This window comes from Erythrolamprus reginae, unplaced genomic scaffold (assembly GCF_031021105.1).
Source record: "Erythrolamprus reginae isolate rEryReg1 unplaced genomic scaffold, rEryReg1.hap1 H_3, whole genome shotgun sequence".
NCBI classification, from domain to species: Eukaryota; Metazoa; Chordata; class Lepidosauria; order Squamata; family Dipsadidae; genus Erythrolamprus; species Erythrolamprus reginae.
Genome location: NW_027248484.1, coordinates 119,353 through 138,192, shown reverse-complemented (window position 1 = coordinate 138,192; position 18,840 = coordinate 119,353). Strand labels below are relative to the sequence as shown.

The following is an 18,840-nucleotide window of genomic DNA, read 5'->3' as shown; positions in this document are numbered from 1 at the left end:
CCAGTCAATTCCACAAGCTTCTTGCTGGCACCCCCCCCCCCCCAAGGTTTCAATAGTCCAAAGCACAAACCAGGATTGTAGCCACCAAAGTTCACAGACAGGTCTCACGAATCTCCAAGATAAAACTCCACAAGCCAGGAAGGGTGGGGCCGCCTTTTATCCTTTCCCAAGAGCACCACACCCAAACCCAGCTGTGACCTCTAATGCTGGAAATACCTAGCCAATTGAGTTCGTCTCTGATTAGCTCTCCTTTGTCGCATATCTATGATGTCGTGAGCATCTTCCCCCAGGGAATCCAGGCTGCTTGCTGGGGAGAGCTCCCCCTGGTGGAACTCTGGCTGTCCTTCTTCTTCAGCCTGGGATTCCTCTTCCTCGTCAGTCTGCACCTCCTGGTCCTCAGCCTCTCCCTCTGAGCTGGAAGCCGACAGCAAGTCAGCCATTCCCGGCGGGGTCCCAGGCTGAACCACAACAATAGGTGATGACCAACACTTTGAATTGTGACCGGAAATTGATCGGCAATCAATGCAGACTGTGGAGTGTTGGTGTTACATGGGCATTTTTGGGAAAGCCCATGATAGCTCTCGCAGCTGCATTCTGCACGATCTGAAGTTTCCGAACACTTTTCAAAGTTAGACCCATGTAGAGAGCATCACCGTAGTCGAGTCTTGAGGTGATGAGGGCATGAATGACTGTGAGCAGTGACTCCCTGTCCAAATAGGGCCGCAACTGGTGCACCAGGCGAACCTGGGCAAACGCCCCCCTCGCCACAGCTGAAAGATGTTTCTCTAATGTGAGCTATGTTGCTGCTGGCAACAGAATCTACAGTTTAAAGGCCTGCAAAGACTCCTAAGAAAGCAAATAGATGAAAGGCAAACACCTAAGGGGACTTCGTTTTCCAATAAAAGAAGTATCTTTTGTGTAAAGTGCCCTGTGCATCCTTTTAAACAGTCTTTAAATCTTCTATCGGAGTGTCTAATATTAAAGTCCCTGAGCTGAAAAGACAGATGCAAATTGTAAGAAAGGTTTCCGGCCCAACAAAGCAGATTAAAGAAAACAAATTCCTTGGAAACCAATGAATATCATATTTTTCAGAGTATAAAATGCACCTTTTTTTTCCTCCCTTAAAAGAGGCTGATAATTTGGGTGGGTCTTATATAGCTTTTTTCAAAGTTTGTTTTTCCAGCCCTAACTGAACACAGTATTCCAAATGTGGTCTCACCAGCACTCTATATAAGGGGATCACAATCTCCCTCTTCCTGCTTGCTATACCTCTAGCTATGCAGCCAAGCATCCTACTTGCTTTTCCTACCGCCCAACCACACTGCTCACCCATTTTGAGACTGTCAGAAATCACTACCCCTAAATCCTTCTCTTCTGAAGTTTTTGCTAACACAGAACTGCCAATACAATACTCAGATTGAGGATTCCTTTTCCCCGAGTGCATTATTTTACATTTGGAAACATTAAACTGCAGTTTCCATTGCTTTGACCATTTATCTAGTAAAGCTAAATCATTTACCATATTACAGACCCCTCCAGGAATATCAACCCTATTGCACATTTTAGAGTCATCGGCAAATAGGCAAACCTTCCCTACCAAACCTTCCCCTATGTCACTCACAAACATATTAAAAAGAATAGGACCCAGAACAGACCCATGTGGCACACCGCTTGTAACCTGTCTCTGCTCAGAATACTCGCCATTAACAATTCTCACCATTAAATAGGTGCTAACGATCTTCTCAGCTCTTACCTTGCAGGTTCTTTCATTGTTATTCTCTGCGAAGAATGTTTTCCAAGCCCTAAGTCTTTTGCAGGGTATTTTTCATTGTTCTACTTGCTCTGAGTGTTTCTTTCCAGCCCTAACCAGATGCTAACAATGCTCCCAGCTCTTACCAGCTTGCAAGCTCTTTTATTGTTACTCTCTGCCAAGAATATTTACCAAGCTCTAAATCTTTGCATGGTTTTTTCATTGCTCTACTTGCTCTGAGTGTTTCTTTCCAGGTGCTACCCAACTAGGTAACATCATCAGTGCCAGAGGGGAGTCGGGTTCGATATACACTACTATTTATTATTTAGATCTGAATGAAAATATTCTCATTGAATACTTTGTTCTGTACATAGCTGAATGTGCACAACAGCATGTGAAATTGATTGTCGATCAGTGTTGTTTCCTAAGTTTTGATTTAACAGAAGTTTTATTTACTTGGAGTTACATTGTGTTGTTTAAGTGTTCCCTTTATTTTTATTTTTACTGAGCAGTGTATAAAGTGGCTTTCTTTGTTAGTGTTTGTGGGAGCGTTCTTAGCAGTTGCTTGATTAGGCTGCTGCTTATGGAGTTGGTAGTACTGTTGGGATATTGATTGGGGCATTTTTTTTATTGCTTGGGGTCAACCTACCAACACTGTTGTGGCTTACAATTGTAGGTAAAAGGATGTTCCCTTCCACCAAGGAGCATTTGTGGATGAATTGTGTACAAATTAATTGGAAAGAGGAAAATGCACTTTGCAAGAGAAATAGGGTAAAAAATTATCTCTAGGAAATGCAGGGCATACATTTTCCTCTTTTCATTTTATTTATTTATTCATTTGTCCAATACACAATACATATGGAAGAGAATAGACATGAAGTAATATATACAAAGATAATATGTAAAAATAGAGGAGAAGATATATGAAAGGAAGAAAATATATATGATATATGAGATTAAGGAAAGACAATTGGACAGGGGACGAAAGGCACACTAGTGCACTTATGCACGCCCCTTACTGACCTCTTAGGAACCTGGAGAGGTCAATTGTGGAGAGTCTAAGGGAGAAATGTTGGGGGTTAGAGGTTGAGTCCGGTAATGAGTTCCACGCTTCGACAACTCTATTGTTAAAGTCATATTTTTTACAGTCAAGTTTGGAGCGGTTAATATTAAGTTTGAATCTGTTGCGTGCTCTTGTGTTGTTTTGGGGTCCCGCCTATCACATCATTTGTGTTTTTTGTGTACCTTGCTAAGCTACGCTACCTTCTGTGGGTATCCGTATTTAAGAGAACAGCAAGAGTCCTTGGAGAGGATGCAACATAAAAGTCCAATAAATAAATAAAATAAAATAGAGGAGATAAAAACCCATGGCTCAAATCCCGCCCCCCCCCCAAGGAACCAAAAGTAGCTTATAAAATTTATTTATCTATTATTTACTCATTAATTGGATTTCTATGTTGCCCCTCTCTGAGGACTAGCAGGGAGGGGCTCACAACATATAAAATCCACAGCTCACATTAGAGAAACATCTTTCAGCTGTGGCGAGGGGGGCGTTTGCCCAGGTTCGCCTTGTGCACCAGTTGCGACCCTACTTGGACCGGGAGTCACTGCTCACAGTCACTCATGCCCTCATCACCTCGAGGCTCGACTACTGTAACGCTCTCTACATGGGGCTACCTTTGAAAAGTGTTTGGAAACTTCAGATCGTGCAGAATGCAGCTGCGAGAGCAATCATGGGCTTTCCAAAATATGCCCATGTTACACCAACACTCCGCAGTCTGCATTGGTTGCCGATCAGTTTCCGATCACAATTCAAAGTGTTGGTTATGACCTATAAAGCCCTTCACGGCACCGGACCAGATTATCTCAGGGACCGCCTTCTGCTGCACGAATCCCAGCGACCAGTTAGGTCCCACAGAGTGGATCTTCTCCGGGTCCCGTCAACTAAACAATGTCGCTTGGCGGGACCCAGGGGAAGAGCCTTCTCTGTGGTGGCCCCGGCTCTCTGGAACCAACTTTCCCCCTAGGCCTTTACAATTCTATGCATGGTATGTATGTATGTATGTTTGGTTTTTATATTAATGGGTTTTTTAATCGTTTTTAGTATTAGATTACTATTGTACACTGTTTTATTGTTGCTGTTAGCCGCTCCGAGTCTCCGGAGAGGGGCGGCATACAAATCAAATAAATGAATGAATGAATGAATGGATGGATGAATAAATAAAACAAACAAACAAACAAACAAAATATACAATACATAATGTAATCCAATGAACCAATTAAAAATCTAGAAAATGCCCCAAAAACCATTAAAAAAAACTCCAATCATTCCATTCACTCCGCATTCTCTCAACACGTAAAATAACATAAAATAACCAAACACGGAGCCGTTTGTTTTATATCCGTATGCAGGTTTTTATTTTGTCAATTCTCTTCTCCATTTGATGCTTCTTATACAAATGGCACTTACAAAAAGTGTATTTAAAAGGAGAAACAAAAAATTTAACTAAACATTATCAGGATTATGAGATGCTGTTTCATTAGCCACAATAGTCAAGGAGACAGAAGGCGAAAATTCTCGACTTAAAAAAAAACTCTTACAGGAGGGAAAGGCAGTGAGGTGCACATAATCCAACACCCAACAGGTGGGCGATAGACACACAGGACAAACTCCGAAGGCCAACTGGGTAGTCCTCCCTGCTCCCAAAATTGTGGTTTCTTTTGCAAGCTTAAGGTTTTTTATTAGTTTCCAGAACTTCTCAGCGCAGTCCAGTTAAGATTCCCAGGTGAACTCCAGCTCAAACCCTCTTTTAATCATAAGGCAAATAAATTTCCATTGCTATGAAGTTAGAGCACCAATTCCTATTGAAGTCACCTTATGGATGGCAGTGTATGGATGCTTTATTTATTTTTTATTTTTTAAGGCTTAGGACATTGTCCCTGCTCTTCTCCCTTGGTGAATCAAAAAAACCCACCAAACCCCTTTGAAAATTTGGACCCAACCCAGCTCGCCGGAAAGTTAATGTGTTTATTAGCGACTACAAATCTCGGATTTTACAAATTCATGGATTTAAGTAGAAAGAGAGCACCATCAAACGAAGTCCCCCGCGGACTTCAGGGTAAATCTGGGGTCTGCTTGGCCTAAGGAAACAGAGGTTAAAACCCCCCAAGAAGGCATCACATCGGACAACGACAAAAATCATAAATCCACACCAAAAATGTGCGTGCACAGAAGACTCCCAAAGAGCTAAGCAACGTGTGACAAAGATTGGAGTTAGCTATGCTGAACAACGAACCCTAGCAGAGTGGCTAAAGTCATGTTGGCTTGGAGGGCAGGTTGATTAAGTCAAGAGAAGACATTTCCTGTTCAACTTTCCATATTTTGGGGAGGGGAGGGGGCAAAGTGCAGGATGCACAGAAGGGTAGGGTGTCGTGAGATGATGCTTGAGTAGCGTTTTGAGGGAGACCCTCGCGTAGCTCGTGGAGAGAAGAGATGAGATGAAGGAAGCTGCTGAGATGCGGAAGCCAGAAATGGCTCTGTTGACTTGGAGTTTAAGGGGGTGAAAAGGGGAGGCGAGATGAGAAGACGATAAATTCCAGTTCTGGTCAACACGTAGAACAATGTAGGGGACATGTGCAAATGATGCTTGTTTAAGGAACACAGATAGTTGGCGATGGAGGATCTTCCCGTTGCAGACATCCTTCTCCTCTAATCTCCCCTCCCCCATCTCATCTTCCATATTCCCCCTCCTCCAAATCTACAAGTGGGAAGTAGTTAGGAGGAAAATCAAGGGAGATTCACATGTCTCAAGTTCTCCCCCGGACGGATTCTGTGCCATGACTAAGTTCTCAATTGAACTTTGGAGAACTTTCAACTTTGGAGATCTATGGGCTTTAGAGCAGTGTTTCCCAACCTTGGCAACTTGAAGATATCTGGACTTCAACTCCCAGAATTCCCCAGCCAGCATTCGCTGGCTGGGGAATTCTGGGAGTTGAAGTCCAGATATCTTCAAGTTGCCAAGGTTGGGAAACACTGCGTTAGAGAATCTTTTCCCAAAGGTCAGTTGTATCGGCTGCTGGCGGGGGAAACTGCCCTACCATCAAGGATGAACAGCTGAAGAGAAACCAGAGAGGTTGAGATGGTTCTCTCCCCAAGCCCAGGAGAAAGGGAGGAAGGAAAAAATAAAGACGCGCGGACATATTCACGTGCAACTCAACGCCTTTTCGTCCGATGCACCCACCCGTATGCAACAACGGCAAGATAATCTTGGCCTGCTCTAACAAAATGCTAATAAGACCCCCCCCAAAACGACGAGAAGGTATATCGGAGAGGGAAAAAAGGGAGAAATTCAGTTAACGTTTGCACCTTTCTGGGAGAAAAGGGAAAGGAATCGTAAGGCAACATCGACGCTTTCTCAGTGGGAGAGATTTAGAGATGCTTTTTTTGGGGAGGGGGGACAACACAAGGGTGGGAAAAACAAGGAATTCACTTGAATCTTTTTGAGATGAAGGCGTGCCGAGGTCCAGTACGATTCCATTCAGAAAAAAGCAGCTGGTTGGTTGAGCATCAAGACAAGAGATTTCTGTCCTGCTTTGGTAACTCAACCTTAGATTCACATCATGATCGTTTCCCCTACCCCTCCCTCCTTCTGTGCCCCCTCCCATAGCATGACAAGATACGCTAAGCTGCTCCTTCTCTATTTCCACCAGAAAATGGGGATGGGTATCTTTTAAAAGGCCAAAAAGAGAGAGAGAACGCTTCGTTCCTACTGCAGAAGATCTCCCAACTCAAACTGGAAAGCCCAGTCGGAACAAGAGTTACGGACGCCCACCTAGACGAGGGGGCAGAAGGTGGAGACCCCAAGAACCTTCAAGGTTTTCCTGAAGACCCCCTCCTTCTCGGGAGGGGACTGAACACATGGGGAGGGGTAGAGTGGGGCACGTTTTCCCGATTCCAAGGATGAGAAACAAAATTCCTGTTCAATTCAGAATTGAATTGAGTTCGAGTCAAGCCAGAGATTCGTTCATTCCCCCCCACCCAACTATTCACCACCACCCCCAACTAGAAAAAGTCAGTAAGGTGAGAAAGCAGGACATTTTCTGCAATTTTTTCTTCTTCTTCTTCCAGTTTTAAATGAACTCACATAACAAAGGATGGAGGAGGGGGAAAAACCAACTTAAACCAGGGGTAGCCAAAGTTGGCTCTTCTATGACTTGTGGACTTCAACTCCCAGCATTCCCTGAGCCAATCATGCTATCTCAAGAACTCTGGGAGTTGAAGTTCACATGTCATGGGAGAGCCAACTTCGCCTACCCCTGACTTAAACCACCAACCACAAGAACGATATAATATGGCAGACCAAAGGCAGCAGGGCCAGTCTGAAAGATACAATCCCTCTCTTTTTTGAGAAAGACACAACATACCAAAAGGAAATTCCTGCAGGAAGTTGGCAACCGGGAAAAAAAGAGAGGAAATGGTGGGGAGGGGGGCGAGAGGAAGCGTAGAGCGAAGGGGAAGGAGACTAAAGTGCGTTTAATACTCCCAGAGGGTGGAGGGCTCAATGGTGTCAGCAGAGGCTTTGAGGACCCCGGCGTGGTCGCCCTTCAGGTATTTGTTGTTGACTCGGATGGCCACCTTGTTAAAGTCGCAGAACTCGAAGAAGAAGTCGACGGGAGAATCGCTGCTGCTGGTGATGGACGCCTCGTTTCCTACCATCCAATATTTCCCGGTGGAATCTGAAAAGGAGAAGAGGGAGAAGGGAGGTGAGCCCCCATTCATGGAGGCACTTCCAATATACGGCCACGGGATGTCAGGCACAAAGGATCGAGACCCTTTCTTTGATTGTACTGTGTGTCCAGTTCTGGAGACCTCACCTACACCTCGCCTGGTGCACCAGTTGCGGCCCCATCTGGACCGGGACTCACTGCTCACAGTCACTCATGCCCTCATCACCTCGAGGTTCGATTACTGTAATGCTCTCTACATGGGGCTACCTTTGAAAAGTGCTCGGAAACTTCAGATCGTGTGCAATGCAGCTGCGAGAGCAATCATGGGTTTCCCCAGGCATGCCCATGTTACACCAACACTCCGCAGTCTGCATTGGTTGCCGATCAGTTTCCGGTCACAATTCAAAGTGTTGGTTATGACCTATAAAGCCGTTCATGGCATCGGACCAGAATATCTCCGGGACTTCTGCCGCACGAATCCCAGCGACCGGTTAGGTCCCACATAGTTGGCCTTCTCCGGGTCCTGTCGACTAAACAATGTCGTTTGGCGGGACCCAGGGGAAGAGCCTTCTCTGTGGTGGCCCTGACCCTCTGGAACCAGCTCCCCCCAGAGATCAGAACTGTCTCCACCCTCCTTGCCTTTCGTAAAGTTCTTAAGATCCATCTCTGCCGTGAGGCATGGGGGAACTGAGACATCTCCCCCGGGCGTATACATTTTATACATGGTATGTTTGCGTCTATGCTTGCTTTTAATAATGGGTTTTTTAGTGTTTTTTAAATTATTAGATTTGTTCTTACATTGTCTTTGTTATTGTTGTGAGCCGCCCCGAGTCTACGGAGAGGGGCAGCATACAAATCTAATAAATAATAATAATAATAATAATAATAATAATAATAATAATAATAATAATAATAATTGACAAAATTGACAAAATTGAACGGGTCCAAAGATGGGCTACAAAAATGGTAGAAGGTCTTCAGCATAAAACTTAACAGGAAAGACTTCATGGACTCCATCTGTACAGTCTGGAGGACAGAAGGGAAAGAGGGGATGTGTTTTTTTATGGTTTTGGGAAGGTTTTCTAGGGAAAGGGTGGCCATGGTCGAAACGTTTAAATATGTTAAAGGGTTAAATAAGATTCGGGAGGGAAGTGTTTTTAATAGGAAAGTGAACACAAGAACAAGGGGACACAATCTGAGGTTAGTTGGGGGGAAAAGATCAGAAGCCAGGTGAGAAAATATTATTTTACTGAAAGAGTAGTAGATGCTTGGAACAAACTTCCAGCAGACGTGGTTGGTAAATCCACAGTAACTAAATTTAAACATGCCTGGGATAAACATATATCCATCCTAAGATAAAATACAGGAAAAAGTATAAGGGCAGACTAGATGGACCATGAGGTCTTTTTCTGCCGTCAATCTTCTGTGTTTCTATGTGTCTATGCTGTAGTGTAGATGATTTATTCAAGCCTACTATCGTGGCCAATTTTCCACTATTCTGCCCGGCGGGACAGATGAGCAGTAAGTAAAAACAGAAGCACGCACACACAGGTTTCCAAAACACCAGAATATATTGCCTTACAAATTTGGCTGAGAGCCCCCAATTATGACAGAAGAATGTCCGTTTATGGCCAAAAGGATTACCTGCAAGGCCGATAACGAATAGCCCAGCCCCCCCCCCCAAGGTTTGTAAAGAATGTCTCCAAACTGGGCTGAAGCAAAGATACTCACTCTTTTTTTACAAGGGCTACAGTCTTTCAAAACACAACTGTCCAAAGGCTAGGTTTCTCCGAGAAAGCAAGATTGGGGAAGAAGGTTGGCCGGTGTCCTAAGGAGAGTTTGCCTCTCGTACAGGTAGAGCCCTTACCTTTGATATTATAGGCACCATCGTTAAACTCCAGCTGAAAGATATCGTAAGAAGATCGATTGCAGTCCAAGGTGCCCGTCATCTTCCGACAGCCGATGAAGCCATGTTCTCCACGGAAAACAATGATGGGCCGGTTAATCAACTTCATGAGGAACTGCTCCGTCTCACCTACCATCGGAGAACGGAAGGAACGGGACACTGCTTACCAGAAAATCAACTTGCTTCCCACCATCCAGTTTGTTCCAATCACTCCCAAATCAGTATGTTTTTAACCAGCAGATGCTCTCATCTGTCAGGTCTGAACCGGTTTGGTCTGGTCTGAACTGGTTGGAACTGGTCTGGTTTGAACCAGTCGGAACTGATCTGAACTGGTTTGGTCTGGTCTGAACTGGTCTGAACCGGTTTGGTCTGGTCTGAACTGGTTGGAACTGGTCTGGTCTGAAGCAATCAGAACTGGTCTGAACCGGTTTGGTCTGCTCTGAATTGGTCTGAACCGGTTTGGTCTGGTCTGAACTATTTGGAACTGATACCAAACCGGTTCCGACCAGTTCCGACTGGTTCAGACCAGACCAGTTCCAACCAGTTCAGACCAGACCAAACCCGTTCAGACCAGACCAAACCAGACCAAACCCGTTCAGACCAGTTCAGACCAGACCAAACCGGTTCAGACCAGTTCCGACTGGTTCAGACCAGACCAGATCAGTTCCAATCAGTTCAGACCGGTCCAGACCAGATCAAACCGGTTCTGACCAGTTCCGACTGGTTCAGACCAGACCAAACCGGTTCAGACCAGTTCAGACCAGACCAAACCCGTTCAGACCAGACCAAACCGGTTCTGACCAGTTCCGATTGGTTCAATTAACATCTAAGTTTAAATCAGGGTCTGAGCCAAAGACTTCCTCAAAGTTCCAACTTATTCCTAGAGCCGCCTGAATCTCATTTCCCCTGGGTTTCCACTTCCGCTGTCCCGCACCCACAAGTTCGTCACATGAACCATTAATCTTCGGCTACTGGGTCTGTACACTCCCATCTTCTTCCAGCCAGGCACGGGACAAAGGATGACCTTGAAACTCTATTTTGTCCATCTCTACCTCCTCACACAACCGCCTCTAATCCCAACTTCCCACAGCTAGAAACATTCCAAAAAAGAATATAGCCTAACGCTACAGGCCAAGACTTCAAAGCATTCTGGCTTCAGCCCGACAGACGGCCACCCGGTCAAGGTTCACACCTCCTGATAGACAGAGGCAAAGAATGACCACTTACTGGCCATTTCGACCGTAGCAGCAAGTTGCCCGTTCTTCTTGGCAGTAACGTATTTGCCGTTGGCAGCTTTCAAAGTGATACGTCGGTCACACCACTCAATGTCGAAGTAACAGTTGGCATTCCTGATGGAGAAAAGGAAATTTAAGAAGGGCTTTCTCTACAATATATAAATATATACAATATATATAGTCGACAAACTATAAAACTATAAAAAAAATTATCCGCCTTGGAATGGCCTCTGCGCAGGACCGAGAGGCAAAAGGAAAACAACGTTGCTTCTTCCCATATTTGGGGAATACTAGGGTGATTTTGACAGAAAATCAACCACGTAGCTCTTTCCTGGTAAAAGGCTGATTCGGAAGCGAACCTGTGGCTTAGAGGTTAATATCATGCCTTGCATGCAGAAGCTACAGGTTCAAATTACTTAAGGGTACGTCTAGCTGATGAGGCTATAATAACGCTGAAATAGATCTATACTAGGCTCCCTTCCTTTTCACTTATCAGCAAAAATATGTAATGAGAGAGAGATGTGTGATTTTTTTTGAGTCATAACCCTTTCCTGGTACAAGGTGATACAGGAGATGAGCCTGTAGCCTAGAGGCTAAGTCCACTGCCTTACAAGGCAGAGTCCCAGGTTCAAATCCCAGTAAGGGTGTGGCTATCTGATGAAGGCAAATAATGCCTGAAGTAGATCTATAGTAGTCCCCCTTCCTTTTCATTATCAGCAAAAATATGTTACACACACACATATATATGTTACACACACATATATATAGTATAGTTATAAGTACCACAAAGAAATGTAAAAATTTATACATGTGAAAATGGGGTTGTAAATAACCCAATAGCTGTTGTATGTCTGTCGTTGTCTTTTTGTGTTATAATCAATAATTTTTTTAAAAGAGAGAAGGGATTTTTCTGCGGTAGCATCAGGGAAATGGGGAGGACCAGAAGACAATCAGCATCCCCCACCCCCTTGTCAGGACCACAATGCAACTGGGAATGGTTGAACACACCTCAAGTTGATGGGGGCAACTTTCTCCCAATTTCTCCACACACTTCTGAAACAAATGAGGTTTTTTTCTCCTTTTCTGCTATGGCTTCTGGAGCGCATGAGCCACCCATCTCTACAAGCTTCATGGCCGAGTTAAATATTTTCCAACCCATGATTTTTCCCCCAAAATTTTTTTATTTATTTTCTTAAGCACTGAGCAAATAAATGTTTGCAGCCCAGCGCCGAAGACTACACAATACACTTTGGATTGGGAAACAAGATTGTTTAGGATATATTGTTTAGAACGCAGGCACGAGAGCCATCGTGGGGCTTCCAAGATTTGCCCACGTTTCTTCAACACTCCATGGCTTGCATTGGCTGCCGATCCATTTCCGGTCACAATTCAAAGTGTTGGTCATGACCTTTAAAGCCCTACATGACAATGGACCAGAATACCTCCGGAACCGCCTGCTACCGCACGAATCCCAGCGACCGATAAGGTCCCACGGAGTTGGCCTTCTCCGGGTCCCGTCGACTAAACAATGTCGTTTGGCGGGCCCCAGGGGAAGAGCCTTCTCTGTGGCGGCCCCGGCCCTCTGGAACCAACTCCCCCCCCGGAGATTAGAACTGCCCCCACCCTCCCTGTCTTTCGTAAACTACTCAAGACTCATTTATACCGCCAGGCATGGGGGAGTTGAGATAGCTCTTCCCCCTAGGCCATTACAAGTTATCCATGGTATGTTTGTGTGTATGTTTGGTTTTATAATAGGGGTTTTTAGTTGTTTTTTATTATTGGATTGTACATGTTGTGTTTATTATTGTTGTTAGCCGCCCCGAGTCTAGGCGGCATACAAATCCAATTAATAATAATAATAATAATAATAATAATAATAATAATAATTATTATTATTATTATTATTATTATTATTATTATTATTATTATTATTATTATTATATGTTTGGAATTTGACGCTGTTACAATTCAGAAACCTTCAGAAACCAGTCAAAGTAAACTATTTTGGACTCAAGATACGATTTTATTTTTGTTTTGGAACAAGTGCTGCTTAAGTTCACCGTGTTCGAATTATTCTCTCTTGGGAGCAGGTTGAGTTTCTGCACCTATACCGACACACCCCAATCAATTGCTCTGTATTTTGGAAATTTAAACCCCATTCCCCCACAGGACCAGTGGCTGGGCTCTTCATGATAAACTATGGGTTATTGCAAAATTACTTGGTGGAATAAACTAGAATGGTGGGTGTTCCCGCAACAGGTTCAAGCAAACGATTTAAAGCAAGAACTCAAACGCATATCCAATTCACAATTTATTTTTTTTCTAGCAACCTTCGGAAACTTCAGATCGTGCAGAATGCAGCTGCGAGAGCAATCATGGGCTTCCCCAAATATGCCCACGTTACTCCAACACTCCGAAGTCTGCATTGGTTGCCGATCAGTTTCCGGTCACAATTCAAAGTGTTGGTCATGACCTATAAAGCCCTTCATGGCACCGGGCCAGAATATCTCCGAGACCGCCTTCTGCTGCACGAATCCCAGCGACCAGTTAGGTCCCACAGAGTGGGTCTTCTCCGGGTCCCGTCAACCAAACAATGTCGCTTGGCGGGACCCAGAGGAAGAGCCTTCTCTGTGGCGGCCCCATAGAAACATAGAAGTCTGACGGCAGAAAAAGACCTCATGGTCCATCTAGTCTGCCCTTATACTATTTTCTGTATTTTATCTTAGGATGGATATATGTTTATCCCAGGCATGTTTAAATTCAGTTACTGTGGATTTATCTACCACGTCTGCTGGAAGTTTGTTCCAAGGATCTACTACTCTTTCAGTAAAATAATATTTTCTCATGTTGCTTTTGATCTTTCCCCCAACTAACTTCAGACCCCCGACCCTCTGGAACCAACTCCCCCCCAGAGATTAGAATTGCCCCCACCCTCCTTGCCTTTCGTAAGCTGCTTAAAACCCACCTCTGCCGCCAGGCATGGGGGAACTAAGATACACTTTCCCCCTAGGCCTTCACAATTTTATGTATGGTATGTCTGTATGTATGATTGGTTTTTATATAATGGGTTTTTAACTGTTTTTTAGTATTGGATTTTGTTGTACTGTTTTACTGCTGTTGTTAGCCGCCCCGAGTCTGCGAAGAGGGGCGGCATACAAATCCAATAAATAATAATAATTAAAAATAATAATAATAAACTGGAACTCACTTAGTCGAGGCGGTGGATTGCACCCCACCGTTGGAGGTGAGAGTCCAGTATTTCCCAGTACAAGTCCTGAAGGTGCATTTCTTGGTCTCCTTGTTGACTTCCATCTGGAAGGTCTCTTGGTCCCCCTCCTCATCTTGGTTGGCTGAGAGATCGATCCCTAGAAGAAGAGAGAGAGATGGCGCAGCGAGTCAAGGCCAGCCCTTGTAGACCTGCCCGTCGATAGGTATCCAAAGTCTCATACACAGGTAATCCCAAGACTGGGAAATTCTGGGAGTAGAAGCCCACTGGTCTTAAGGTTACCGCGGATGGCTGGAGAATTCTGGGAATTGAGGGCCACACGTTTTTAAAGTTTATTTTATTTATTATTTGGATTTATTCTCCGTGGACTCAGGGCGGTTTACAAAGCAAGAATAAAAACAGAAATTAAACGTAAGAAACCCAAACTCATCTAGTCTAGTCTAAAACCCCAGTTATTAAAAACAATTAATCCACATTCACTCCATCATATTCAGATAATATTTCGGCTGGAGCAAAATGCCAGTGCTCAATGGCCCTGCCAACAAAGGTGAGCTACCAAGTTACCATGGATGGTTGGGGAATTCTGGGAGTTGAAGGCCACAAGTCTTGAAGGTACCATGGATGGCTGGGGAATTCTGGGAGTTGAAGGCCACAGCTCTTAAAAATACCATGGATGGGTGAGGAATTATGGCTGTTGAAGACCACAAATCTTAAAGTTACCATGGATAGTTGGGGAATTCTGGGTGTTGAAGACCACAACTCTTAAAGTTGCCACAGTTGGACATCCTTGGCTTGGACTCTTCTCAAAGCTAACACATCTAACACATACCGAATTCTGGAAGTCAAAGTCCACCCATCTTACAAACTTGAGAAACGCTGCTTTAAGCTAACGCAGGCTCCATCCTGTAGAAGAGGGACAGGGCGATGGGATTGAAAGAAACCCATGGCTGGTTGGGGAATTCTGAGAGTTGAAGTCCCCACAGCCTTAAAAGTTGCCACAGTTGGACAACCCTGTCAAAGAACCTGCTCACACGCCCCCCCCCCGCCCCCAATCTAAGGAAAAATGCTTCATCGGCAGTTGCTGCTGCTTCCTCCAAATTCACGCGGACCAACTCCAACTGCTCACATGCTTGGCAAGTCCCGCTCTTGAAATTCCTGAGTTGAGATTCGCATCCTCAGCATTTCTCTCTCTCTCTCTGGCTGCAGTCAGCGCACACACACACACAAACACACACACAACTCTCCACGGACAGAATCAGCCAGCTAAAGTGACACTGACAAGATGGCAGGAACCCCGCAGAGAAAAGAGCCTGGGTGGCACAGTGGTTAGAGTGCAGCCCTGCAAGCTACTTCTGCTGATCATCGGCTGCCTGTAGTTTGGCAGATCGAATCTCAGTAGGGCTCATGGTTGACTCAGCCTTTCCATCCTTCCAGTCAAATGAGGAATCAGAATGTGACCCCGCTGTATAGAGCGCTGGGGAGACCCCATTTGGAAGACTGTGTTCAGTTCTGGAGACCTCGCCTACAAAAAGATGTTGACCAAATTGAACGGGTCCAAAGACGGGCTACAAGAATGGTGGAAGGTCTTAAGCATAAAACGTATCAGGAAAGACTTAATGAACTCAATCTGTATCGTCTGGAGGACAGAAGGGAAAGGGGGGACATGATCGAAACATTTAAATATGTTAAAGGGTTAAATAAGGTTCAGGAGGGAAGTGTTTTTAATAGGAAAGTGAACCCAAGAACAAAGGGGCACAATCTGAGGTTAGTTGGGGGAAAGATCAGAAGCAACGTGAGAAAATATTATTTTACTGAAAGAGTAGTAGATGCTTGGAACAAATTTCCATCAGACGTGGTTGGTAAATCCACAGGAACTGAATTGAAACATGCCTGGGATAAACATAGATCCATCCTAAGATAAAATACAGGAAATAGTATAAGGGCAGACTAGATGGACCATGAGGTCTTTTTCTGCCGTCAAGTCTTCTATGTTTCTATGTTGGGGGCAATAGGCTGACCGATTCTGACCACTACAGACCAGACCAAACTGGTCTGAACTGGTTTGCCTGATCTGAACCAATCGGAACTGGTGTGGTCTGGTCTGAACTGGTCAGAACCGGTTTGGTCCGGTCTGAACTGGTCAGAACCGGTCTGAACTGGTTTGGTCTGGTCGGAACTGGTCGGAACCGGTCTGAAACAGCCTGATCCCCCCCGGAGGCTCTCTGGAAGCCAAAAATGCCCTCCCAGAGTATCTGTGTGAACCAAAAATCACCTGACCAGCATACATATTCTATTCTATTTATTGGATTTGTATGCTGCCCCTCTCCGCAGACTCGGGGCAGCTAACAACAGAATAAAAACAGCATGTAAATCCAATACAAAACAGCTAAAAAACCCTTAATTCTAAAATGAAACATAAATACAAACAATCATACCGTGCATAAATTGTAAAGGCTTAGGGGGAAAGAATATCTCAATTCCCACATGCCTGACGGCAGAGGTGGGTTTTAAGGAGCTTGCGAAAAGTGAGGAGGGTGGGGGCATTTCTAATCTCTGGGAGGAGTTGGTTCCAGAGGGTCGGAGCCGCCACAGAGAAGGCTCTTCCCCTGGGCCCCGCCAAACGACATTGTTTTGTTGACGGGACCCGGAGAAGGCCCACTCTGTGGGACCTAACCGGTCGCTGGGATTTGTGCGGCAGAAGGCGGTCTCGTACATACCCTGGTCCGGTGCCATGAAGGGCTTTATAGGTGATGACCAACACTTTGAATTGTGACCGGAAATTGATCGGCAACCAATGCAGACTGCGGAGTGTTGGTGTGACATGGGCATTTCTGGGAAAGCCCATGGTTGCTCTCGCACCTGCAACAGCTCACATGCCAGCAGATATGGCTCTGCGCACCACCCATGACATAGGTTCGCCATCACTGGTGTAGGGATTCCTGCTTGGGCAGTCAGTTGGACTAGATGACCTCCAAGGTCCCTTCCGAATCTGTATCAAAACCTTCCAGGTTCCAGCCAATTCTTCACCGGCTGTTTCAGAGGTTCGTCTTCCGAAGGCTTTTTAGAGTTTTAAGAGTTTCTTGGCCCTCGGAGACTCGTCTCCTGTCGATTCCTGCCTTCCTGTCCATTTGCTCTTAAGTGCAGACAGGAAATCGGCCTTTTCTTCCTTACAAAAATAAACTTAGCCGCATCGACTCCATAAAACGTCGGACGTGCAAAATTAAAGCAAGGAAGGAAACTCGGGCGGATGGCCAGGGGTGGGGGAGAATTGACCCATCCATTCTGCTATCTGAGCCAAAACAATGGGGAAACGGACCAGAAAGCGCTGGTGAGACCCCATTTGGAATAATACTGTGTTCAGTTCTGGAGACCTCACCTGCAAAAAGATATTGACAAAATTGAACGGGTCCAAAGACGGGCTACAAGAATGGTGGAAGGTCTTAAGCATAAAACGTATCAGGAAAGACTTCATGAACTCAATCTTTAGAGTCTGGAGGACAGAAGGAAAAGGGGGGACATGATCGAAACATTTAAATATGTTAAAGGGTTAAATAAGGTTCAGGAGGAAAGTGTTTTTAATAGGAAAGTGAACACAAGAACAAGGGGACACAATCTGAAGTTAGTTGGGGGAAAGATCAAAAGCAACGTGAGGAAATATTATTTCACTGAAAGAGTAGTAGATCCTTGGAACAAACTTCCAGCAGACGTGGTTGGTAAATCCACAGTAACTGAATTTAAACATGCCTGGGATAAACATAGATCCATTGTAAGATGAAATACAGGAAATAGTATAAGGGCAGACTAGATGGACCATGAGGTCTTTTTCTGCCGTCAGTCTTCTATGTTTCTATGCTTCTACAGATTGGTCCTCGGTTTTCGACCAAAATCAGGATTAGAATGTCCGTCACTAAGCAAGGCGGCTATTAAGCAAGTCGCACCTGATTTCTATGACCTTTTTGTTTTTGGCCAGGGTTGTTAAGGGAATGAAACAGTGGTTAAGCCCAGGGGTAGGCAAAGTGGGCTCTTCTATGACTTGTGGACTTCAACTCCCAGAATTCCTGAGCCAATCATGCTAGCTGAGGAATTCTGGGAGTTGAAGTCCACATGTCAGAGAAGAGCCATCTTTGCCTACCCCTGGGTTAAGCCATTGTTTCTCAAATAGTGGTGCAGATCCCCCTGGGGGGGCAGGGAGCAATGCCAGGGGGGGCGCGTGACTCCAGGGAACATATTTTTTTTGCCGCAGGGAGTAGGATTTTTTTTTTCCACCAAACAATAGCACATAGCAGGACATATGAAGTGCAGGTAACAAACCTTTAAGAGACACCATGGGAAAAGATTTGAGAGGGATGAAAAGAAAGAGGAGAGAGACGGAGCTATTGAGACAAATGTAAGTCTCCCGAAAGCGAAGACAAGGAAATATGAAGAAGTTTATGTAGCGCTTGGCTTCACTGGGACTATAGTGGGAGGCGAGGAAAAACCGGTATGTTGACTCTGTCTAAAAATGTGGACTGCGGACAGAATGAAGCCAAATAAATTAAGGCATCACTTAAACACATCACACCCCAACCACGCTGATAAGCCGCTTGAGTTTTTTCAGCGAAAACGTGCCGAATATTGCAAACAATTGTCCTGGAGGATTAGTTGGGAGGGGCCCAAAATGTTTACTTCTTCCTAAGGGGGTGTAACAGAAAATAATTGAGAAACACTGGGTTAAGCAAACCTGGTTTTCCCCTTTGATTTTGCTGGCTGGACATTGCCTGAGAAGGCTGGCCCTTGGATTCTGCAACCATCATATATATACATATACCGTATTTTTCAGACTATAAGATGCACCAGTGTGTAAGACGCACCAAGATTTCAAAGAGGTAAGTAAGAAAAAAAAATTGTACTCCCCAGATCCCAGGAGCATTCTGCAAGCCTCCCAAATCCCCTGTACACCCAGTTTTTTGCAAAAATGCCCCTGTTTTTGTAAAAAACACCCCTTTCTTTTTTGGCA

At 44.9% G+C, this 18,840-nt stretch overlaps 1 protein-coding gene across 1 annotated transcript in view; it reads right to left on the bottom strand.

The window, feature by feature from the left end:
• Positions 1 to 5,753: 5,753 nt before the first annotated feature.
• The window catches only part of LOC139155546 (fascin-like), a 36,365-nt gene continuing 23,278 nt past the window's right edge, over positions 5,754 to 18,840 (bottom strand). The window contains exons 2-5 of the mRNA XM_070730727.1: positions 13,827 to 13,983; positions 10,611 to 10,732; positions 9,345 to 9,512; positions 5,754 to 7,486 (exon numbers count right to left, since the gene is read on the bottom strand). Of these exons, the coding sequence (XP_070586828.1) occupies positions 7,284 to 7,486; positions 9,345 to 9,512; positions 10,611 to 10,732; positions 13,827 to 13,983 (650 nt within the window). The 3' untranslated portion in view covers positions 5,754 to 7,283. The remainder of the gene's footprint in view (positions 7,487 to 9,344; positions 9,513 to 10,610; positions 10,733 to 13,826; positions 13,984 to 18,840) is intronic.